The 24,185-nt window shown below is 51.5% G+C and overlaps 1 protein-coding gene across 2 annotated transcripts in view; it reads left to right on the top strand.

The window, feature by feature from the left end:
- The window catches only part of ELMOD3 (ELMO domain containing 3), a 29,581-nt gene extending 6,244 nt beyond the window's left edge, over positions 1 to 23,337 (top strand). Inside the window, exons 4-13 of one of the 2 annotated variants that reach the window (XM_062209757.1) lie at positions 1,733 to 1,810; positions 2,282 to 2,351; positions 8,781 to 8,849; positions 9,825 to 9,916; positions 11,370 to 11,493; positions 11,708 to 11,830; positions 15,510 to 15,640; positions 21,615 to 21,691; positions 21,871 to 21,998; positions 22,441 to 23,337. In XM_062209757.1, the coding sequence (XP_062065741.1) occupies positions 1,733 to 1,810; positions 2,282 to 2,351; positions 8,781 to 8,849; positions 9,825 to 9,916; positions 11,370 to 11,493; positions 11,708 to 11,830; positions 15,510 to 15,640; positions 21,615 to 21,691; positions 21,871 to 21,998; positions 22,441 to 22,643 (1,095 nt within the window). In that variant the 3' untranslated portion in view covers positions 22,644 to 23,337. The remainder of the gene's footprint in view (positions 1 to 1,732; positions 1,811 to 2,281; positions 2,352 to 8,780; positions 8,850 to 9,824; positions 9,917 to 11,369; positions 11,494 to 11,707; positions 11,831 to 15,509; positions 15,641 to 21,614; positions 21,692 to 21,870; positions 21,999 to 22,440) is intronic. The other variant, XM_062209758.1, reaches the window with a different exon arrangement.
- The last annotated feature ends 848 nt before the right edge of the window (positions 23,338 to 24,185 follow it).

Here is a 24,185-nt window from a genome sequence, read left to right on the forward strand (position 1 = left end):
GACAGACAGACAGAGATGTTTTCCATCTACTAGTTCACTCCCCAAATGTCCACAACAGCCGGAGCTGTGCTGATCCAAAGCCAGGAGCCAGGAGCTTCTTAAGCACTTGGGCCATCTCCCACTGCTTTCCCAGGCCATCAACAGGGAGCTGGACCAGAAGTGGAGCAGCTGGGACTTGAACTGGCATCCATATGGGACGCTGGCACTGCAGGCAGATGCTTAACTTACTATACCACAACGCCAGCCCCAACTTCCTGATTTGTAAGATTTATTTTTCAGCATATTGAAAAAAGTGGCTGTGTATCTGTGATTTGAAATGCAAACAGATAATCGGGTTAGTTTTGCTGTTTAATTTTTAACTCTAGTAGAGGAAAGGTCTAGCAGAGCTGAAATGCTATAGGAAACTGCCTCATTGAACTTCACGTACAGCCCTAGTACCTTTTATGGGTCCAAGAAATCTGTGTAATATTTTTTGAAAGACTTATTTTATTTAATTGAATGGCAGAGTTACAGAGACAGATCTCCTGTTCACTGGTTCACTCCCCAAAAGGCGGCAACAACCAGGGCTGGTCCAGTCCAAAACCAGGAACCAGGAACTCCATCCCAGTCTCCAACCTGGATTCCAGGGCCCCAAGCACTTGGGCCATCTTCTGCTGTTTTCCCAGGTGCATTAGCAGGAAGTTAAATTGGAAATGGAACAGTTGAGACTCAAACTGATGCTCATCTGGGATGCTGACATCATAGGCAGTGGTTTAACCCACTGTGAATGACACTGATATCTTTATAGTATCTTTGAGATAGCATTAACTAAGTCTTTTGCAGGTTTTTTTTGTTTTTGTTTTTGTTTTTTTTTTTTTTAAGGTTTAGGCCAGCACTACAGCTCAATAGGCTAATCCTCTGCCTGCGGCGCCGGCACAGCGGGTTCTAGTCCCGGTCAGGGCTCCGGATTCTGTCCTGGTTGCCCCTCTTCCAGGCCAGCTCTCTTCTGTGGCCCAGGAGTGCAGTGGAGGATGGCCCACGTGCTTGGGCCCTGCACCCGCATGGGAGACCAGGAGAAGCACCTGGCTCCTGCCTTCGGATCAGCGCGGTGCGCCAGCTGCAGCAGCCATTGGAGGGTGAACCAACAGTAAAGGAAGACCTTTCTCTCTGTCTCTCTCTCTCACTGTCCACTCTGCCTGTCAAAAAAAAAAAAAAAGATTTATTTATTTGGAAGTCAGAGTTATACAGAGAGAAGGAGAGGCTGAGAGAGAGGTCTTCCATCCATTGGTTCACTCCCTAATTGGCCGCCGCAGTTGGAGCTGCGCTGATCCGAAGTCAGGAGATTCTCGGGTCTCCCACGTGGGTGCAGTGGCCCAAGCACTTAGGCCATCTTCTACTGCTTTCCCAGGCCATAGCAGAGAGCTGGATCGGAAGTGGAACAGCTGGGTCTTGAACCGGTGCCCATATGGGATGCCAACACTGCAGGTGGTGGCTTTCCCTGCTATGTCACAGTGTGGCCCCTGCGGTTTACTTAAGACCAGGTTAACCAAGTTTTTTTTTTGTATATATATATATATATATATATATATATATATATACACATATAGATATAGTATTCCTTATGATTGATGTCTCTGGAGATCATCTGTTTTTTATTGTTTTGTGTGTGATATTGGGAAAAGATGTGCCTTTTAACTGTGGTGTGTAGGGGATTCCTATGTGCCTGGGAAATTGACCCTGGTTTGTCTTACAGGTTGAAAGGGTGTCTGCCGAGTACTCTCCATCATGGCATAAGGACAACAGTGCTCTGAAGGCTTTCCGAGGAATTCCTGTATGTGTCACCCACACCTCAGTGCCTCCTGCTAATACCAGCTTTTGTTGCATGCTGCTGGGTGGTGCCAGGCACTGTGCTAGGCTCCAGGGACACAAGGATGGCATAGACCCTGCCCTCTGGGAGTGCGCACTGGTGGGGAGGGGGTGTGGGGCACAAACAGGCATGACAACTTCTGCCTCATCAGAGAAATGCTGTAATGAAGCCCAAGGAAAAATGAAGAGAAAACAGCAAAGGCTCACTAGGTCTGAAATGAGCGGTGTGGATTTTGGTTATTATTCCAGTAGGATATCCACTTGTCCCCATGTCAGCCAGGTCTCCCACTTCTGGGTTGACTTAGTCAACCTCCTAGGGCCTACCAGATCCTTCTGGCCTCCAGTTTCAAGGATGTTGAATACAGTGGGTGGGAAGAGCTTGTGTGCCTGGGAGATGTGGCTTCTGCCCTCACTCTAAATGTCAGTGCCCCTACAGATCTCAGAGTTGAAGAACCAGAGTATTCTCCAGGCCCTGACAGCAGAAGCTAACGGATGGGAGCCAGCTGGTAAGGTCCCCTTCAGGACCCTTAGAGCCTGGGTAGAACCCAGGTCACACCTGCCCTGGCATCTGCTTTTGATTGTTTGGATTCCTCTTGCTCTTCATCCTTCAGAGTTTTTTAGATTTATCATTCCTCTCAGAAAATTAGAATCAGCACTAGATTAGGAACCAAAAGACCTGAGTTCTAATCTTTCTCTGCAGGTGGTTTACTGTGTGTTTCTGGGCAAGTCATGTGATATCTTTATTAGTGGAAATATTAATATCTGTTGCATCCTCAAAAGAATATTATGAAAAATGACACAGTATATGTGATAAGGCTTTGTGAAAGTATTCTACTTAATTTGCTCTACATGACATTTTACTATACTATGTATTTAAACATTTTTTAAAAATGTATTTATTTGAAAGCAGAAAGACAGACACAGAGATTTCCCACCTACTGTTCACTCCGTGAACGCCCACAACAGCCAGGACTAGGCCAGACCAAAGTCAAGAGCTCAGTCTGGGTCTCCCAAGTAGATGGTAGGGACCCAACTACTTGAGCCATCACCTCTGCCTCCCAGGGTGTGTGTTAGCAGGAAGCTAGATTTGGGAGTAGAGCCAGAACTGAAACCCTAGGTATCCCAGGTGGCATCTTAACAGCTTAGCCAAACGGCTGGCCCTCCTGTACTATGTTGAAAGCTCATTCCACTTGCTGACTTGTTGTGGAGAAAGGCACACTTGCCAACTCAGAAGCATCTGTTCTGGTGTCAGATATTTCTGTTTAAATTCTGGCTTTCTCACCTGTGTGACTTGAGCAAGTTATGGAACCTTCTGTCACATTCCTCATTTATGAAACAGGAATTTTATCAGAATATAATGGAAATTGTGTAAAGAATAAATGAGATTATGTAGATAAAGTGCTTAGCCACATAAAACAAAATCACAATGAGTGATCATTGGTATGTATTGTTTATTTTTTAATTATTATTATTCTTGAGATAACATTTTTAAAAAGGTTTTATTTTATTTATTTGAAAGGCAAAGTTAGAAAGAGAGGGAGACACAGAGAGAGACATTTTCACTCCCCAAATGACTACAATGGCCAGGGCTGAGCCAGACCAAAGCCAGGAGCCGGGAGCTTCATCCAAGTCTCCCATGTGGATGCAGGGACCCAAGCACTTGGGCCATCTTCTGCTGCTTTCCCAGGCCATAGCAGAGAGCTGGATTGGAAGTGAAGCAGCCAGGACTCCAATCTGTGCTCATATGAGATTGCCAACATTGCAGGCAGCAACTTAACCTGCTACCCCACAATGCTACAATACCGGCTCCAAGAGATAGCATTGTAGTCAAATATTTAATGGCTCTACTAAATAGAGTTCAACAAGTAAAAAGTAAAAAGACTATAGTTGACCAAGAAAGTAGGCAAGGGCTATAAACTATCAAGTGAAAAGATTTTTATCTTCACTCCTATAAGGTAAATTTTTAAATAGTCACAAAATCATTAAAACTATAATAGTATATAATTATTATTATTTTTTTTGACAGGCAGAGTGGATAGTGAGAGAGAGAGAGAGAAAGGTCTTCTTTTTTGCCGTTGGTTCACCCTCCAATGGCCGCTGCGGCCGGCGCATCTCGCTGATCCGAAGCCAGGAGCCAGGTGCTTATCCTGGTCTCCCACGCGGGTGCAGGGCCCAAGCACTTGGGCCATCCTCCACTGCCTTCCGGGCCATAGCAGAGAGCTGGCCTGGAAGAGGGGCAACTGGGATAGAATCCAGCGCCCCAACCGGGACTAGAACCCAGTGTGCCGGCGCTGCAAGGCGGAGGATTAGCCTGTTAAGCCACGGCGCCAGCCATAGTATATAATTCTTTTCTTTTTCTTTTTTTTTTTTTTTTGGACAGGCAGAGAGAACAGTGAGAAAGAGAGAGACAGAGAGAAAGGTCTTCCTTTGCCATTGGTTCACCCTCCAATGGCCGCCGCGGCTGGCGCGCTGCGGCCGGTGCACCGCGCTGATCCGATGGCAGGAGCCAGGTGCTTCTCCTGGTCTCCCATGCGGGTGCAGGGCCCAAGGACCTGGGCCATCCTCCACTGCACTCCCGGGCCACAGCAGAGAGCTGGCCTGGAAGAGGGGCAACCGGGACAGAATCCAGCACCCCGACCGGACTAGAACCCGGTGTGCCGGTGCCGCAAGGCGGAGGATTAGCCTATTGAGCCGCGGCGCCGGCTATAATTCTTAACAGTTTGTTTAGGGCTGGCGCTGTGATATTGCTGGCATACCATATGGGCTCTGGTTCAAGTCCCAACTGCTCCTCTTCTGATCCAGCTCTCTGTTACAGCCTGGGAAAGCAGTAGAAGATGGCCTAAGTGCTTGGGCCCCTGCACTCACATGGGAGACCCAGAAGAAGCTCTTGGCTTCAGCCTGGCCCACCCTGCTCATTGCAACCATTTGGGGAGTGAACCAATGGATGGAAAATCTCTTTCTCTCTCTGTCTCTACTTCTCTCTCTATAACTCTGACTTTCAAATGAATAAGTATTTTGTTTTGTTTTGTTTTGTTTTGTTTTTTACAGGCAGAGTGGACAGTGAGAGAGAGACAGAGAGAAAGGTCTTCCTTTACTGTTGGTTCACCCTGCAATGGCCGGCGCGGCTGGCGCACTGCGGCCGCCATACTGCGCTGATCCGAAGCCAGGAGCCAGGTGCTTATCCTGGTCTCCCATGGGTTGCAGGGCCCAAGTTCCTGGGCCATCCTCCACTGCACTCCCGGGCCACAGCCAAGAGCTGGCCTGGAAGAGGGGCAGCCAGGACAGAATCCGGCGCCCTGACTGGGACTAGAACCCGGTGTGCCGGCGCCGCAAGGTGGAGGATTAGCCTAGAGGGCCGCAGCGCTGGCCAGTATTTTTAAACAATTTTTAAAGGAAAAAATCTGAAGATTCTTGCTAATATGAGCAATATTAATCATCCTGAAGACTTGACCTTGTCTCTTGGTTCTTCTCTTGGTTAGAGGAAAATAGTATTTCTGTCAAGATGATTTTTCCTGGTTCTGAGGGGAAAGGAAAAGACGCTTTTGCATGGTTTGGACCTTTGTCTCCTGTTTTTAGGTCCCAGCTTGCTATTGCTAGTTGAGACCTTGTACTTCCTGTCTCCTAACCTATTGTGACAGCAAACCCCATCACCTTGGCTGTGGAGTTTTGACTCCTGGCTCACAGACTTTGATCAAATTGTTTGTAGGTGAGAGTGTATGGAGTTGCTTGCAGATGAGGGTTTGATGGGTGAAGAACAATAAATCTACCTGTAGGTGAGAGACGGAAGGGTAGAGAGATCCTGATCAGCTGCATAACATGCATTCCACGAGTTGCCCCATTCTTCTCTTTTTCTAAAAATGAAAGCAGTTTTTATTCATTTTGGGGTGGGTGTTTGGCACAGCAGTTAAGATGTTGCTTGGGACACCTGCATCCAGGTCCTTTGCTTCCAGTCGAGCTTCCTGCCAATGTGTACCCTGGGAGGCAGCAGGTGAGCTCAAGTGCTTGGGTCCCTGCCAGCCATGTGGGAAACCCAGATTGTGTTCCAAGCTCCTGGCTTTGGCCTGGCCCAGCCCTGGCTCTTTTGGGCATTTGAAAGTTCTCTCTCTGCCTCTGTCTCTCTTTCAGATAATAAAGTGAAAAAAAAAATTTTTTGTATTTATTAGAAAGATGGAGAGCAGATAGAGAGGGAGCTCCCATCCACTGGCTCACTTTGCGTGAGGGTGTGCTGGCAGCTTAACCGCCAGGCCCTACACCCACCTTCTTTTTGTTCTGCCACCTCCTTTTAGCGTGCATGAGAAAGGCGAGTTTTGTTTTCTTCATCATCCAGGGTCCAATATTCTGTTGCGGGTGTCCAGCCTAGAAGCCCTGAGGCTCAATGTGTCCCCCAGACTGGAGCTGGCAAGATAGAATTTCCTAGAGGTTCAGACATTCAAGACCCTGGACTCTTGCCACTTGCTCCTACTCTCTTCTGCACTACAGGGCCTGAGCCCATGGCTAACATTTTTTGAGCTATTAACTTTGGGCTACGTACCCTTCTAAGAACCTGGAGAGTTACCATATCCACACAACAGTCCATGAGAGTTAGGGATGATTAAGTAACTTGGTAGAAACACAGCTGGTAAGTAGCAAAGATGAAAGGCAGAAATACACAGAAGTAGAGAGACAGTTACCTTCTATCTGTTGGTTTAATCCCTAAATGGCCACAATGGCTAGGGCTGAGCCAGGCTGAGATCAGGAACTGGCGCCTGGCTCCTGGCTTTGGATCGGCACAGCTCCAGCCATTGCAGCCAATTGGGGAGTGAACCAGTAGATGGAAGACCTCTCTCTCTCTCTGCCTCTCCTTCTCTCTGTGTAACTCTGACTTTCAAATAAATAAATAAATAAATCTTTAAAAGAAAAAAAAAAAAGTGGAACAGCTGGGACTTGAACCAGCACCCATATGGGATGCCGGCACTACTACTTTACCTGCTATGCCACAGCGCTGCCCCCCCCCCAACATTTTTTGAGCATCTTTCATGGATCAGGCACTAGACACACCTGTGGTAACATAACGGGAGAGACAGTCACAATTTAATAAGCACTGGGTATCAAAGTCTCACAGAGGAGTGGCTCCTAATGGAGACTAATGAGGTTAAAGAAAACTTCCAGGAGAGGGAGATGTCAGAGCTAACCAGAGCAGGAAAAGAAGGTTGGAAGGGCTGGTGTTGTGGTGTAGAAGGTTAAGCCTCCACCTGCAGTGCCGGCATCCCATTGGAGCTCAGGTTTTAGTCCCAGCTGCTCCCTTCTGATCCGGCTCCTTGCTAATGTGCCTGGGAACAGAAGTTCCTTCTGGCTTTAGCCTGGCCCGAGGCCCTGGCCATTGTGTCCACTGGGGAGTGAGCCAACGGATGAAAGATCTTTCTTTCTCTCCTTCTCTGCTGTATTTCTGCTTTCAAATAAATAAATAAATCTTTTATTTTAAAAAAAGGGGGAGGCAGCTCTGTGGCGCAGCGTGTTAAAACCTTGGCCTGGCCGGCGCCGCGGCTCACTAGGCTAATCCTCTGCCTTGCGGCACCGGCACACCGGGTTCTAGTCCTTGTCGGGGCACCGATCCTGTCCCGGTTGCCCCTCTTCCAGGCCAGCTCTCTGCTGTGGCCAGGGAGTGCAGTGGAGGATGGCCCAAGTGCTTGGGCCCTGCACCCGCATGGGAGACCAGGAGAAGCACCTGGCTCCTGCCATCGGATCAGCGCGGTGCGCTGGCCGCAGCACGCCTACAGCGGCGGCCATTGGAGGGTGAACCAACGGCAAAAAGGAAGACCTTTCTCTCTGTCTCTCTCTCTCTCACTGTCCACTCTGCCTGTCAAAAAAAAAAAAAAAACCTTGGCCTGAAGCGCTAGCATCCCACACGGGCACCCGTTCTAGTCTTGGCTGCTCCTCTTCCAATCCAGCGCTCTGCTGTGACCTGGGAGAGCAGTGGAGGATGGCCCAAGTCCTTGGGCCCCTGCACCTGTGTGAGAGACCTGGAGGAGGCTCCTGGCTCCTGGCTTTGGATTGGTGCAGCTCCGGCCATTGCAGCCATCTGGGGAGTAAATCAGCAGATGGAAGACCTCTCTCTCTTTCTTTCTCTGTCTGTACCTCTCTCTGTAATTCTTTCAAATAAATAAAATAAATCTTTTTTTTTTTTTTTGACAGGCAGAGTGGACAGTGAGAGAGAGAGACAGAGAGAAAGGTCTTCCTTTGCCGTTGGTTCACCCTCTAATGGCCACCGCGGTAGCGCGCTGCGGCCGGCGCACCGCGCTGATACGATGGCTGGAGCCAGGGACTTATCCTGGTCTCCCATGGGGTGCAGAGCCCAAACACTTGGGCCATCCTCCACTGCACTCCCTGGCCACAGCAGAGAGCTGGCCTGGAAGAGGGGCAACCGGGACAGGATCGATGCCCCGACCGGGACTAGAACCCGGTGTGCCGGCGCCGCAAGGCGGAGGATTAGCCTGTTGAGCCACGGCGCCGGCCAAAATAAATCTTTTTTTAAAAAAAAAGTGTGGGAGGGGTTGTCTGATGAGAGTCCGGGGCCCTGCTCTTGAGCAGAGGGAGCGCGGTTTGTGCAAAGGCACAGAGGGCGGGAGGGTGCAGAGCACGCTGAGGAGCACCAGGTGGTTCTGTATGGCCCTAGAGCGATGCTAGAGAGGTAAGAAGGATCCAGATTGTGAAGGGATTTAGGTGCTCTGCTGTTGAGCATGGGTTTATCTTGGGAGTTACTGGGAATCCATGAGGGTTTTGCAAACCGGGTGGCTGATATCAGCTCTGTACTTTTGAAGCTCACTCCGGTAGCTGTGTGACGAGGGAGCAGGGTGTTGGGGTTGACAGGTCCCAAAGAAGGCAGACGAGGCTGGGGTCTGCAGTAGTGCCTCAGACACACCTGGTCTCAAGAGACTCTCCTTTCATCACTGTTGCAGGTGTGAATACTGAGGTGCTCAGAGCCCAGGAGGAATGGGAAGCGGTGGACACCATCCAGCCAGAGACAGGTAATTGAGAGTGTCCCTGTCCTCGCGTAGCCCAGCTGCTGGCGAAGGCACCGTCCACACGTTTGCCTGATGCTTCTGGGACTCTGCGACCAAGAGACAAAATTCCCGAGTGTTCTTATCATAGCTGCTTGACATAGCCCGGAATCTCTCTTCCAAATCCAGTGACAGCTACGTTCTACCTCTGGGGGACATGGGCACGGGACAGGCAGGGGCTGCTGCCTGCCCATCGTGCACTCATTTCTGAGAGAAGACAGAGTGTTCAGGGCCAGCTTGCAGGGTGACAAGGCAGAAGATGGGGCAGGGAGCTGAGGACCCTGTGCAAGGCTGCTTGGGTTGCCCACTGCACTAGGAAGGCTCTGAGGTTGGGGTCTGAAACCATCTTCTGGAAGGCTCGAAAGCTGGGCAGAGATTGTCTTGTGACCCTTTCTGAGAGGCTTGGAGAGAGCTCTGGGAGGGGCAGAACGTGGACCCGGATCTGGCCTGAGCTCCACTGGAGCTCCTGGAGAGAGGTGATGCTTAACAGTATCGGCCATGATCTGCATCACTAACTGGTCACTTCATCCTGTGGGCTCTCACAGAGGCTAGGGAGTGGGATCCTGCACAGGATGTGAGAGGGGGCAAAGTAGAAATTAGGAAAGGCCCCCAGACTATCTGGTGGCAAGTTCTTGCGTGCATGCCTGCTCCAAGCAGTGTCTTGTCTGCTCAGATGAATGGGTTAGGGAGTCCCTTGCAAGGCAGATCTGTCTGCTCCTCATTACAGTGATCAGCCCAGCAAGACCCTGAACAACCTCATCCAAAAAGAGTCAGCCTGGGAGATAATGCCAGCCCCTTGAAAAAGGACTGGTTGTGGCTGTAGGTATCTGAATGTTCAGCTGGAAGCCAGTGTTCATCTTGGAGGTGACAACCAGGACCCTCGGTGAATGCTGCTGACAGAATGGCTTCCATCACAAATGCTGTGTCTTCCCTTTACCACAGGGAGCCGGGCCCGCGCAGAGCAGCCTGGGCAGCTGGTCTCTTTCAGTGAGGCTCTGCAGCATTTCCAGACAGTGGACCTCTCCTCCTTCAAGGTACAGCAGTAGAGGAGTCTGGGGTTCAAACAGCACCGTCTTTCAGGAGCCAGGTTTCCATCCTACCAGATGCACCATGCAAGATGGAAGCTTCCAGTTGAGGGCTGTGCCTCACTTAAGGTCTTAGCGACAGAATCACAGATAGCCAAAGATCATGATTTCATGATTTCATGCAGGGCCTTGGTAGCCTTTGTGGGACTGAGCTCATAGCTCTCTTGTGGCTGTGTCCCTACTCTTCTTTCTTAAGGGTGGGGAGGTGTGGAGTCAAATACTAGGTGGCTCCCTGGGCAGGCCAGGCAGACTGTCATAGTTCATGGCCAGTGGAGGAAAATCTTCCATTCCTTCAAGGAGCCGGAAGCCACTTGGAAATTTATGACAGACATGGAGTTGAAAAAAGAAAGAATATTTGAAGTTGGAAGGCTTTTGGTGACATTTTGAGTGATCAGTAGTAAGTTTAGAGGAATGCAATTTCAGATCTTCAACCTAAAATCCTGCTCAGGACAGAGGCTGAGAAGAGAGAATATTCTAAAGCCCGCACCAGTGGCCCTGAGCCATGAGAACTGGCTTAGCCTAGTTTAGGAAGTGCTGGTCATGGCCAGAAGACTCCAGCCACCCCTCAGAGGCATCTCACCCTAGTGAGTCCCCACTAAACTTCCCTCCCCCACTGGCCCTGTCCATATGGAAGTTGACAGGGATGCTAGATTGTATAGTTGTATGTGCTTCACAAAGAGAAAAAGAGAGACCTACAAGGAGTGGCGGTATCCATGCTGGGAAACCCTGACCTGGGCGTTTGTAGCCTCCAAAGGAGTCAGCGGAATAGGGAGCTGTGGAAAAGCCCAAACACCAAGTGAAAAGACCTGGCTGGTAATGCCTGCAGCTGGGGCCATGTCTGTCTCCGTGCAAAGAACCTGGGGGCTGTCAATTGTTAAATCAGCAACAGGAGTCACTGCACACTTACTCCCCATGTAGAATCTCTGTCCTTAATGAGTTGTATTATGAGAATTAACTGTAAAACTCGTTTTCAAACAATACCTTATACTTTGTGTGAGTGCAAATTGTGGAAATCTTTGCTTAGTATAGAGTTGGTTTTCTGTGTATAATTAAAAACAAATCTGCATGAAGAATGGGATGGGAGAGGGAGTAGGAGGTGGGATGGGAGTGGAGGTGGGAGGGTGGGTATGGGGGGAAGAACTGCTATATTCCTAAAGCTGTACCTATGAAATTTGTATTCATTAAATAAAAACTTTCTTAAAAAAAGAAGAAGAAGAACCTGGGTGCTGGAGGAACCTGACCTGACTCCAGATACTCAGCCGTGCTTCACAGCGCCCTCCCCCTTTCCCTGGTCCAGTGATCAGCCGCTTAGCTGGGGGGCTAGCTGGTCTAAGCCTGGCAGTGAGTTCATTTAGGCAGGTAAACCCAGCGCTCAGCCCTTTACCTGCTTCTTCCTCCCCAGAAAAGAATCCAGCCAACCGTTCGAAGGACCGGGCTCGCTGCCCTCCGGCACTGCCTCTTCGGGCCTCCAAAGCTCCACCAGGGCCTTCGGGAAGAAAGGGACTTGGTTCTGACCATTGCTCAGTGTGAGTGCGTGGGGGCTGCATGTGTGGTCAGGCAGAGAGCGCTGTCTGTCCACCCTGCGGCTAAGGCAAAACCAGGGCTCTCGCGTGTGCCTCATTGGTGGGTGAGGGGAAGCTAAGAAGGGTCTTGAGCAGAGTCCACATCGACCGCTCTCTGAGAAGCACCCAGTGTTCCGTGACAGGAAGTCTAGCAGGTTGTGGGTATGTTTTGAGGCAGGTGGCCTGGATAGCCAAGACCCAATGCATGGCCGAGTCCTGCAGACCATCTACAAGAAGTTGACTGGCTCCAAGTTTGACTGCGCCCTGCACGGAGACCACTGGGAAGACCTGGGCTTTCAGGGTAAGAGGGGAGGAGCGGCTCATCTTCTCTCCTTTGCCCCCATTCCAGGGCTGGAGTGAGAGGCCAGATGGTGCTCTTCCAGCCAGGCAGGCACTGTGAGGCAGGACAGGGGGAGGAGAGTTCCAGGAGGAGGGACAGCGCATGCAAAGGCCCTGAGGTACAGCATTCTTGAGACCAGAAAGGTCTCCTTATGGCCCTGCAGGCCATTGTGAAGCATATCTAGTGACATGGACAGCCCTGGAGGGATAAGATTTAGAATTTGGCTTATTTGGAGGGTTTTTTTCCTCTTTTTTATTGAATACTGATGAAAATTTTATTATATAGTATTTTTTGAGTTAAAATGATTTGTACTAAAGCCAGTACTCGAGGGACAAGGTTGATGGCTATGGCCGGCGCCATGGCTTAACAGGCTAATCCTCCGCCTTGCGGCGCCGGCACACCAGGTTCTAGTCCTAGTTGGGGCGCCGGATTCTATCCCTGTTGCCCCTCTTCCAGGCCAACTCTCTGCTATGGCCCGGGAAGGCAGTGGAGGATGGCCCAAGTGCTTGGGCCCTGCACCTGCATGGGAGACCAGGAGAAGCACCTGGCTCCTGGCTTCGGATCAGCAAGATGCGCTGGCTGCAGCAGCCATTGGAGGGTGAACCAACGGCAAAAAGGAAGACCTTTCTCTCTGTCTCTCTCTCTCACTATCCACTCTGCCTGTCAAAAATAAAAAAAAAAAGGTTGATGGCTTATTCAAGAGCCTGTCCACTTGAGGAGACAGTGGACTCTGTATCCCAAAGACAATCTCAGGCTCTCTAGTTAGCAGGAGGACTTGTTAAAGGAGAGAGGGTGGTTGAGGGGGGCTCCAGGAAGATAACCACTTTGTTGGCTATGGGCAGATTCCCCTGGTCAGTTCTGATAAGCATCTTGAAACTGGCCAGCTGGTAGTCTATTTGTCCTTGATCTCTGCCCTTTATAGCTGCTGGTCGTAAATTCCTGGCCAGGAGATGGTTCCTTTTGCATTCGATTTGACTATTTAAGGCTAGTGGCCCTAAAGTCTTTCTGTATCTGAGGTCAGCAATTTAAATATGTATGTATATATTTATTTTATTTATTTAAAAGGAAGAGAGAGAGGGAGATCTCATTCACTCATTCACTCCCCAAATGCCCAAAAAACATCCGTGGCTGGGTCATATTGAAGCCAGGAGCTCAGAATTCATGTGAGTGACAGGGAGCCAACTACTTGAACCATCACCTCCTGCCTCCCGGGAAGCTGGAATCAGGAATGAAGCCAGGGCTCAAACCCAGGTACTCCAGTATAGAATGTGGGCATCCCAAGTGGTAACTTAAATGTTGTACCAAACACCTGCCCCGTATCTATCCATGTTAGCTGACTTCCCTGATGCCAGTCTCTAGAATTTTTTTTTTAAAGAGTTACCTATTTATTTGAAAGGTAGAGGAGAAAGAGAGAGACCAATCTTCCATCTACTGATTCACTCCCCAGATGCCTGCAACATCCCAGGGTGGGCCAGGCAAAGGCCAGGAGCCAGGAACTCCATCAGGCCTCCATGTGGGTGGCAGGGACTCAAGTCACCAGGCCATCATCTGCTGCCTCTCAGGAGCGTTAGCAGGAAGCTGGAACAGAAGTGCAGACTATCCAGGATTCAGATTGCCATTTCTTTTCTTTTTTTTTAAGATTTATTTATTAATTTGAAATGTAGAGTTAGAGAGAGAGAGAGAAAGAGGTCTTCCATCCACTGGTTCACTCCTCCATTGGCTGCAATGACCGGAGCTCTGCTGATCCAAAGCCAGGAGCCAGGAGCTTCTTCTGGGTCTCCCACGTGAGTGCAGGGGCCCAAGGACTTGGGCCATCTTCTGCTTTCCCAGGCCATAGCAGAGAGCTGGATCGGAATTGGAGCAGCCGGGTCTCGAATCAGCACCCATGTGGGATGCCGGCGCTTCAGGCCAAGGCTTTAACCCGCTGCGCCACAGCGCTGGCCCCTAGCTCAACTTCTTGAATCTATAGATTTAATGTCTTGCCAAATTTGGTAAAATTTCAGCTGTGTTTACTTTTGACACAAATGCTAAATCATTGACTGTTTATTGATTGATTGATTGAAGAGCTTCCATCTGCTGGTACATTCCCAAAATTCCCATAGTGACTGGGACTGGGTCATTGTGAGGATCAATCCAGGTTTTCCTGGATTATGGATGACAGGAATCCAATTACTTGAGCCATCACTGCCACAATGGCAGGAAGCTGAAGCTGAAGGAGCCAGAGCTGAGTATCAAACCACTTGGGACATTCACATCCCAGATCAGACTGCCGGTTTGATTCTGATCCAGCATTCCTGCTCATGTGCCTAGGAAGACAGTGGATGATGGCCGCAGTACTTAGGTCCCTGCCACCCATGTGGGAGAGCCAGATAGTGTTCCTGGCTCCTGGCTGCAGCCTGACCCAGCCCTGGCTCTTGCAGGCATTTGGGGAGTGAACCAGCAAAATGGAAGATTATACTCTTTGTCTATATATATATATATATATATATATATATATATATCCCTCTCTCTGTCACTCTACCTTTCAAATAAATAAATATTTTTATAAAATAAATGAAACAACACAAATTTATTGCTTAGCTTGTTGGTCTGTAGTGGAGAAACCTGACGCAGCTCCCACTGGGTGAGATCCAGCTGTCCGCGGCGCTGGGCTCCTGTGTGGAAGCTCTTGTCTTGGCTTCTGAGCGCCACCTGCATTCCTCCATCCTCAAAGCCAGAGACAGTGTCTCTGAGCCCGATTCCTTCTCTCCTTATGCCTTTCTCTGGCTCTATGCTTCTGCCTCTCTTCTCCACTTTGAAGCACCCTCTGATTACCTTGATCCACCCAGATAATCCAGGGTAAACCGCTGATTTGCAGCCTTCGTTCTCCCTGCAGTCTTTATCCTTTTTGACCCCTTAGGACATGGATATCTTGAGGGAGGGGATTACGCACCTGGTGAGGGCCGTCTTACTGCATTATAACACGCAGAGGGCATCACGTGGTGAGACTGCGACTGTGTCAGCTCCGCTCTGCCCTCCTCTAACACACCAGGGAGCCCTCATCTGCTCCCAGTTGCTTCCCAAAGGCCCCACTCCAAACGTTACCACCAGATGAATTAGGGGTTACATTTCCACATTCAAGCTGTAGCCTGCTTCCATTGACATTCCTGGGTCACTGCCTTCTCTGGCACAGTCGGCATATAACGAGACCCAGGAAACTCAGTGTCGTGTCTCAGCTCTCAAGGTCCCCAGCCAGGCTGTCCTCCTCCACCTTTTAGAGTCTTCTGAAAGACTGCTTCCTGTATTAGTGTCCACGGCTTGTAGCAGCAGGAGAATAGGAGAACTGCATTCCTCATCTTGCCCCAGAACCAGAAGTCCAGTCTTGCTTTGTGAAGGATCTGCCCAGTTGTTGTGTGGAGAAAGAATGCATAGGATCACATGTAGCAGCAAGAAGATTGCAGGCGGCTGCCCGCGGAGCGCTGGGCAACCCCTTGTTTGGTCCCACAGGGCCGTATGGACCTGTACTTCTTGCACTCCTGTAGGCAGGGAAGAGGCCACTGTCAGGGCAGCTTTCCAGATCAAGCCCTTGAAGCTCAAGGGAGCAGAACTTCATTAAGCATTGCTCACCTTGGCATCCTGCATCCTGTGGTTTCTTTCACAGGAGCAAATCCAGCCACAGACCTGAGAGGGGCAGGCTTCCTTGCCCTCCTGCATCTACTGTACCTGGTGATGGACTCAAAGACCTGGCTGATGGCACAGGAGATCTTCCGCCTGTCTCGGCATCACATCCAGGTGGGCTTTGGTGGGCACCAGCACCTGAGCACTGGGAGAGCTGTGACTGCTGAGGGCTCTGAGGACAGCAGAGGAAACCAGGAACGGGCTTCCTAGCCAGTCTGATCTAGGTTGGACTCTGCGCTTGCCCACTCATTACCTGTGTGTGGCAAGCAAGTCCCCCACCTCCTCAGAGCCTTGGTTCCTCACCTGCAAGCTGGGCATAGAGACTTCAGCTGGCTCCCTGGGAAAACGACACGAGACAGTGTGCGAAAGCACTGGCACAGCAGGGATGTCGCTGTTTCAGCTCCCTGCTCTCCCCGAGGAAATGCTGGCAGCGCTGGGAGCTCCTCCTGACTCAGCAGGAAAGGGAGCCCCTGGGGCTTTGTCCGGACCTGCCTTTGGGGTTGGGTCTGATAGCTTTCCTAAGCAGTAAAAGGGGATGGTGCCGCCATTTTAGAAAACAAATTTGACCTGTGTTCCTTCCATTTGTCTATGCCAGACTTGTGGGACCTGGAATTCATTCATTCACTGCACAAAGATTTATTCAGTGTCCCCTGTGCTATTATTTTTGTGGGCTCCAGGTACACATTGGTAAACAAAACAAAGCTCCTTCCAACAGAGACAAGACAATAGCTTTTTTTTTTTTAAGTTCCATTTTATTTATTTATTTATTTGTCAAGTTTGTCAAGTTTCATTGAGAGGCAAAGAGAAAAATATCTTCCATCCACTGGTTCACTCCCTGAATGGCCTCAATGCCCAGACCTGGGCCAGGCTGAAGCCAGGAGTCTGAAGCTCCATCCCAGTCTCCTACGTGGGTGGCAGGGGCTATCTTCACTGCCTTCCCAGGCACATTAGCAGGGAGCTGGATTAGAAAGTGGGGCAGCCAGGACTTGAACTGGGACTCCAATACGGGATGCCAACATTGCAAGAAGCAGCTTAACCTGCTGTAACACGCCAGCCACAAAACAGTAAGCTTTTTGAAAAAAAAAAAAGAAATAAAAGATTTATTTATTTGTTTGAAAGAGTTACACAGAGAGAGGAGAGGCAGAGAGAGTCTTCAATCCACTGGTTTACACCCCAATTGGCTGCAGTGGCCGGAGCTAAGGCGATCCAAAACAAGGAGCCAGGAGCTTCTTTTCGGTCTCCCACGCAGGTACAGGAGCCCAAGTACTTGGGCCATCTTCTACTGCCTTCCCAGGCCATAGCAGAGATTGGGATTGGAAGTGGAGCAGCCAGGACTCGAACCGGCACCCATATGTGATACTTGTGTCACATGCAGCGGTTTAACCCACTACAATACAACACCAGCCCCACATCTTAAATTTTTAAAATCAGCTGGATACAAGTCTGCACAAATACATGCATTAGTAAAGTAGATCCCTTCTCTTTTTTTTTTTTTTTAAGATTTATTTTTTATTTATTATTTGAAAGAGTTACAGAGAGAGGTAGAGGCAGAGAGGTCTTCCATCCACTGGTTCACTCCCCAGGTGGCCGCAACAGCCAGAGCTGTACTGATCTGAAGCCAGGAGCTTCTTCTGGGTCTCTCACGTGGGTGCAGGGGCCCAAGGACTTGGGCCATCTTCTATATCCCAGGCCATGGCAGAGAGCTGGATTGGAAGAGGAGCAGCCGGGACTAGAACCAGTGCCCATGTGGGATGCCGGCACTTCAGGGCAGGGCATTAACCCACTGCGCCACAGCGCCAGCCCCGTTTTGGCAGGCAGAGTGGACAGTGAGAGAAAGAGACAGAGAGAAAGGTCTTCCTTTACCGTTGGTTCACCCCCCAATGGCCGATGCAGCCGGCGCACTGTGGCCAGCGCACCACGCTGATCCAAAGCCAGGAGCCAGGTGCTTATCCTTGTCTCCCACATGGGTGCAGGGCCCAAGCACTTGGGCCATCCTCCACTGCACTCCCGGCCACAGCAGAGAGCTGGACTGGAAGAGGAGCAACCAGGACAGAATCCAACGCCCCAACCGGGACTAGAACCCGGTGTGCTGGCGCCACAGGCGGAAGATTAACCTATTGAGCTGCAGCGCCAGCCACGTAGATCCCTTATTGAAACCAAAACTTTTGAATGCAAAACAAATAGTCATACAGTTTCTGCCACTTAGATAATTTTATATTTCTATCCTTTTGGGAGAAACACCTATTAAATCTGTTTTTATGGGGTCTGGCCACTGTGGCGTAGTGGGTAAAACCACTGCCTGCAGTGCTGGCATGCAATATGGGCACCTGTCTGAGTCCCAGCTGCTCCACTTCTGATCCAGCTCTCTGCTATGGCCTGGGAAAGCAGTAGGAGATGGTCCAAGTACTTGGGCTCCTGTACCTGTGTGGGAGAACCAGAAGACGCTCCTGGCTCCTTGCTTTGGATCAGCTTAGCTCTGGCCATTGCGGCCAGTTCGGGAGTGAACCAGCAGATGGAAGACCTCTCTTTCTCTGCCTCTCCTTCTTTCGCTGTGTAACTCTGACTTTCAAATAAATAAATAAATCTTTTTTAAAAATCTGCTTTTAAATTTTTTGTTTCTTCGAAAGGCAGAAAGAGAGAGATTTTTCATCCACTGGCTTACTCCCCAAATGCCTGCAATAGCCAGGGCTGGGCCAGGCCAAAGCTAGGAGCCTGGAGATCAATCCTAGTCTCCCATGTGGATGGCAGGGACCCAAATATTTGAACTGTTGCCTGCTGCCTCCCAGGGTACAGGTTGGCAGGAAGCTGGATCGGAAACAGAGGAGCACTCCGATATGGGATGCGGGCATCCCAAGCGGCAACTTAACTGTGCAGCCAAATGCCTTGCCCCAGTCCCCAAGGTTTTATTGGGTCTGCTCGGGTCGGCAGTCTGCCTAGTACATACCAGAGTCACAGAGGGAAGGCAGGTGTCCAGTACAAGCAGTTGAGGAACAGTGAGCCACGCCTATCAGCTGGGGAGTGGTGGGAACCATCTCAGAGTCCCAAGTGCCTAGATGCCACCATGGGCCAACCTTGTAGGAAGGACTTTCTAAAGAGAGCAGTCTCACATCTCCTGCATCAAGTCTTTACTCTTTCCTACATGGCCCTCAGTTTATTTCCTTTTGGATTTTTAGAGATGGGAAGGCTGAGGGCCCTAGGGGTTAGGTGGCCTTCCCAGGGACACATAGCTAGCAGGTCACCAGGCCAAGATCTGGAACCAGGGTGTCATGGAAAAGCCTGAGAAAGCCTCTGCAGCCAGCAGCCCTGCAGTCCAGGGCTGTTCATTAGAGCTTTCTGCAGTATCTCGAAATGCTCGTCTACTTGATGGACAAATGTGCGCCATCTAGAGAAGGGAGTGGGCATAGCAGGTTATGCTTGGGATGCCCAAAACCCATATCAGAGTGCTGCTTTGAGTCCTGGCTCCTCTACTTCTGACACAGCATCCTGCTAATGCACCTGCGAGGCAGCAGATGATGGCCTAAATGTTTGGGTTTCTGCCACCCACATGGCAGACCCAAATGGAGGCCTAGGCCCTGGGCTTTGGTCAGCCTTGCCTGGCGATGGCTATTATAGGCATTTCGGGAATAAACCAACAGATAAACGATTTGTGTCTGTCTGTCTCTCTCTCCCCCTGTCTCTGTCACTCTACCTTTCAAATAAATAAATATTTAAAACATTAAAGGGGCCAGCATTGTGCTGTAATGATTAAAGCTGCCACCTATGATGCCGGCATCCCATATGTGCGCCAGTTTGAGTCCCAGCTGCTCCACTTCTGATCAAGCTCCCTGCTAATGGCCCAGGAAAAGCAGTGGAAGATGGCCCAACTTCTTGAGCCCCTGCCACCCACATGGGAGACCCTGGCTCCTGGCTTTGGTCTGGCCCAGCCCTGGCCATTGTGGCCATCTGGGGAGTGAACCAGTACGTGGAAAATTCTCTCTCTCTCTCTCTCTCTAACTCTTTCAAAATAAATCTTTAAAAGTAAAATAAAACCGTTAAGTAAATAAATATGTTAATAAATGTCACTTTAAATAAATGAATAGTTACTAAGCACATGTGATTACTGAGTACTTGAAATTTGAGTAATACAACTCAGGAGCTGGATGTTTTGCTTGATTTAATTTTTTAAGGATTAACTTACTTGAAAATCAGAGTAACAAGAGAGGGAGAGGCAGAGAAAGAGAGATCTTCCATCCACTGGTTCATTCCCCAGATTGCTGCAGAAGCCAGGGCTGGGCCAGACTGAAGCCGAGCCGGAAGCTTCTTCTGGGTCTCCCATGTGGATGGCAGGAGCCCAAACATTGGGCCATCTTCCACTGCTTTTCCCAGGCCATTAGCAGGGAGATGGATCAGAAGTGAAGCAGCTGGGACTTGAACTGGCGCACTTATGGGATGCTGACATTGCAGGTGGCAGCTTTACCTACCACGCCACCATGCCAGCCTAATTTTTAATTAATTTACTCTTATATAACTACACTAGCCAGGTACTGGCTTACTGGACAGCCTAGTTCTGTGTTGTATATAGTGGGTTTTTCTTCTCTTGGGAAGCAGGTGGGGTACATAGACTTTGGCTCTCTTCTGCACCCAGGAATACGCTGACCCACATGGCCCTCGCAGTGGACGTTCTTGTTTATTTGCACCAGAGGAAGCTAGTAAGTCAGGTCTGCAGACTCCCCAGGAGAAGCTCTTCCATTTAGAAATCATGCTTGCTGGCCGGCGCTGTGGCTTAACAGGCTAATCCTCCGCCTTGCGGCACCGGCACACAGGGTTCTAGTCCTGGTTGGGGCGCCGGATTCTATCCTGGTTGCCCCTCTTCCAGGCCAGCTCTCTGCTATGGCCCGGGAAGGCAGTGGAGGATGGCTCAAGTCCTCGGGCCCTGCACCCGCATGGGAGACCAGAAGCACCTGGCTCCTGGCTTCGGATCAGCACGATGAGCTGGCCACAGCGGCCATTGGAGGGTGAACCAACGACAAAAAGGAAGACCTTTCTCTCTGTCTCTCTCTTTCTCACTATCCACTCTGCCTGTCAAAAAAGAAAGAAAAAAAAGAAATCATGCTTGCTTTGTTTCATTGTTGTTAAAGAATAAGAAGGAACCTGTCAGGCAGGCATTAGGCCTAGCCATTAAGATGCTGCATAAGACATGATGTCTCATTCAATGTCAGGTTCAATCCCCAGCTCCAGCTCCTAACTACAGCTTCCTGCTAATACAGACCCTGGAAGTGATGATAGTTGAGTCCCTGCCCCTCCTGTGGGAGACCTGGACCAAACTCCTGGCTCCTGGCTTATGTCTAGCCCAGCCAGGCTGTTGTGGCCATTTGGAGAATGAACCAGAGGACAGGAGCAGCCTGCACCCCACCCTCTGCCCCACGCATCTAAAATGATTTAAAAATAATAATAATAAAGGAAATTGCCTCTCCAAAACTAAAGCAGTAAAGTGGACCCTCCCAGGGCATGCCGAGGCCGTCTTGGTGAAGACCCCTGCCGTGCTCCCTGCTGCATCCTCCCGGCTGGACCTGCATAGCCCTTGTGTGTGTTGTGGAGAGGTGGGGTGCCCATTAGTGAGACTGGCTTTCTATTTGTGTGCTTCTACATGAGGTGCCCCTGAGCAGCCAGATCACCAGAATCACCTGGAGAATTGAAGGGGGCGGCTTCAAGGACCGCGGAGTTAAGGAACTGAGTCCCACTCCTCTGTATTCATCCCAACGCCAAGAGCTGGCCTGGTCCCAGGCAGGCAGCACAGCTGGGGAAGGCCAAGGAGAGCTAAGGAGCGGAGCTGCTGAGGAGGCTGGAGAACGCCACAGGGGTCTTGCGTGCCTGCGATGGAGCAAACAACCCCGGGGGGAACCCGGTTCCCACACCTTGCAGAAGTTATGTAAGGTCATGGAGCCTTAGCTTCCCCTTCTGGAAGACGGGAAGATTCTTAGGAAAACTAAGTGCGAGCAACAACAATGTTGGCATGGCCTCTGGGACCGTGACTCCCTGCGGGCCATGCGAGGCTGCCAGTGGGAGCTGGGGCTGGGTTGCCACTGACACACCGGCCCCTCCATTGCAGCAGTTTCCGTTCTGTCTGATGTCCGTGAACATCACCCGCATCGCCATCCAGGCCCTGAGGGAGGAGTGTCTGTCCAGGTGAGTAGTGAGAGGCCCAGCAGAGCCTGATTCGTTCCCTTGCCTGCTTCCAGCTCCTCAGCCTGTTCCTCACCTGCAGGAACTGGGGGGGCCTGGACACCCCGGCCCCAGAGGTGGGGGTGTCCTGGGTCCGGGCTGGCTCCCCTGCGGGAGCTGAGCAGGCATCTCCCTGTCCTTAGGGAGTGTAACCGGCAGCAGAAGGTCATCCCCGTAGTGAACAGCTTCTACGCGGCCACTTTCCTCCGGCTCGCCCATGTCTGGAGGACCCAGGAGAAGACCATCTCAGACTCGGGCTTTGTCCTCAAAGGTGAGCTCCCTCTCCTGCGGTGGCCGGGGCTCCGACACCCCAGGGCGGGCGCTCCACTGTCTGGAGCTGCAGTTCCCCACCCCACTCCATCCATCCGGCCTCCTCTGGAGTCTGCCCTTGGCCTTTGGCCACCACCACCCTCCTCCCTTTCGGGCCTGATGAGGAGGAGGTGATCGCATGAATCTAACCTGGAAGCCAGGGGCCGGCAGGCGGCCTGACCATTCAGTCAGGATTTTCCTGGACAAGGTGGAGTGTGTGGTCTCTGAGGCCAGTGTCCTCCTCCTCCCTCTCCAGTGGGCCCTCTGTCTTTGGAGACTTGTTTGCCTTTATCTCTCTTGGCAGGGGTTGGGGGTGTTCCCTAGAAGTGCTAGGCTGGAGGCTCTGACGACTGTGCCGTCCAAAGCACTGCCCAGCCTCCCTCCCCTAATCCTCTCTGCTCCAGACCTGGAAGTGTTGGCCAAGAAGAGCCCACGACGGCTGCTCAAGACCCTAGACATCTACCTGGCTGGGGTGTCAAAGGGCCAGACCTCTTTGTTGGGGGCCCAGAAGTGCCCTGGGCCTCAAGCCCCTCACGCCAAGGACCTCACCTTCACAGGCGTGTGTGACCTGCAGGCTCACTCAGCCGAAGGCTCCGGGCTGATCTGATGCTGCCCCACCGCAGCGGAGCAACGGAAAGACTTGAAGGCTGGGCTGCGGGGGCTTTCAGAGCGGCGCGTGGCCAGCCCTGTCCAGCACACCCTGGGCCGGCAGGAGCCGTGAGGGCAGAGCCGCCTCTGGGGCGGGGAGAATCTTGCCTCAGTGTCAGTGGGGCTGCCGGCTGCAGGGTTGGGTTCCAGGCTGAGGTGCACCAGCACTGTGTGCATCCTCCACGTAGCCCCGCACAGAAAGGACTCAAGGCATCCACAGTTCTGACTGGCAGCTGGGCATTAGGTAGAATGAGACAGGGAAGAGGGCCGTGGCAACAGCCAGCAGGGGGCAGCATAGCCCAGGGCAAGGTGCTGAGAGCACCAGTGGGCGTGGGCCTTCCTCTCCGGCAGCCACAGGGCTGCATCAGGGTCCCTCTGGGCCCTCAGGCCTCACACCTATCCCACCTTGCTCTTTCTCAGGCCCCCACCCCCTCCAGTGCTTACCATCTAGAAATGGGCTTTCAGCTCCCGGGGGCTGCCCTGTCCTCAAGCCAGGAGCTGGGGCTTCCTCCCGTGGAGGCTAGGCACCGTGTCAGGAGGGCGTCTTTCCAGTGGGTGGAGGGAGGAGGAAGTCAGCACACCAGCACTTTTCCAATAAAGAACTGTTCTCGTTTAAGGGTCACAAGTGTTTACCCTTGGCCCCTTTGTTCCAGGGCCGGGCTAGAGCCAGGCACTGCATGCCTGGGGTGTGTGGGGGCCCCAGCCCAGCCGTGTGCTCCAGCAGAGAAGCTGCCTGTGCCGTGGGCAAATTCCCGCTGAGTTCAAGTGACGTCCACCCCACCTTGGCTGCCCTCGCAGGCCCCAGCTTCCCCGCACACTCCAGCTGGCGGTTGAGGAGGCCCTGGCTCTTGCTAGGATCACACGGTGGCAGGTACCACACAGGGCCTTCCCTGCACTTGCTTCTGGGGCAGCCTGGCTCTGTTGATCCCTCATGAAAGAGCCTCTAGGCCAGAGTACCACCCCTGTCCTGTCCTCAAGTGGAGCTATGGAAGACTGTTACCAAGTCTGACCCATGGGAGGCAGGAGCCATCACAGAGGCAGGGACCACCGACGGCCACCCGGGGATGGTGGCTGGATGTCTCAGGCATGCACTATTGCCAAACCCTGCAGGTGGCCTTGGGCCATCTTTGCCCAGCCTGAGCTAATCCTTCATTCCTGTCACTTTCTCCAGCCTGGCCTTCAGCTGACAATGAGATGGCTGGGGTGGGGTGGGCAGGCAGAGCTGCAGCTCAGCCTCCACTCTGGGGTGAGTGTCGAGTCAGGTGGTTCCTTTCCCCCATATCTCCTTAGCTTGCTGAGCCCGTGAGGCTAACCCAGCCAGCCCAGCCCTGAACGCGCCGCCCTTGGCACATGGTCCACGTGAGTCCTGGGAGCCCCTTGCAGGGGAGGAGCCAAGCGCCCTGGGCACGCCCTGGGTAATATTCTCCAGACCACATCGTGCTCATGGCGTCAGACCTTGGGACATCAGCAGTAATGCAGGCTGGAAGTTTTTAAGTTGTAG

This window comes from Lepus europaeus, chromosome 13 (assembly GCF_033115175.1).
Source record: "Lepus europaeus isolate LE1 chromosome 13, mLepTim1.pri, whole genome shotgun sequence".
NCBI lineage: Eukaryota > Metazoa > Chordata > Mammalia > Lagomorpha > Leporidae > Lepus > Lepus europaeus.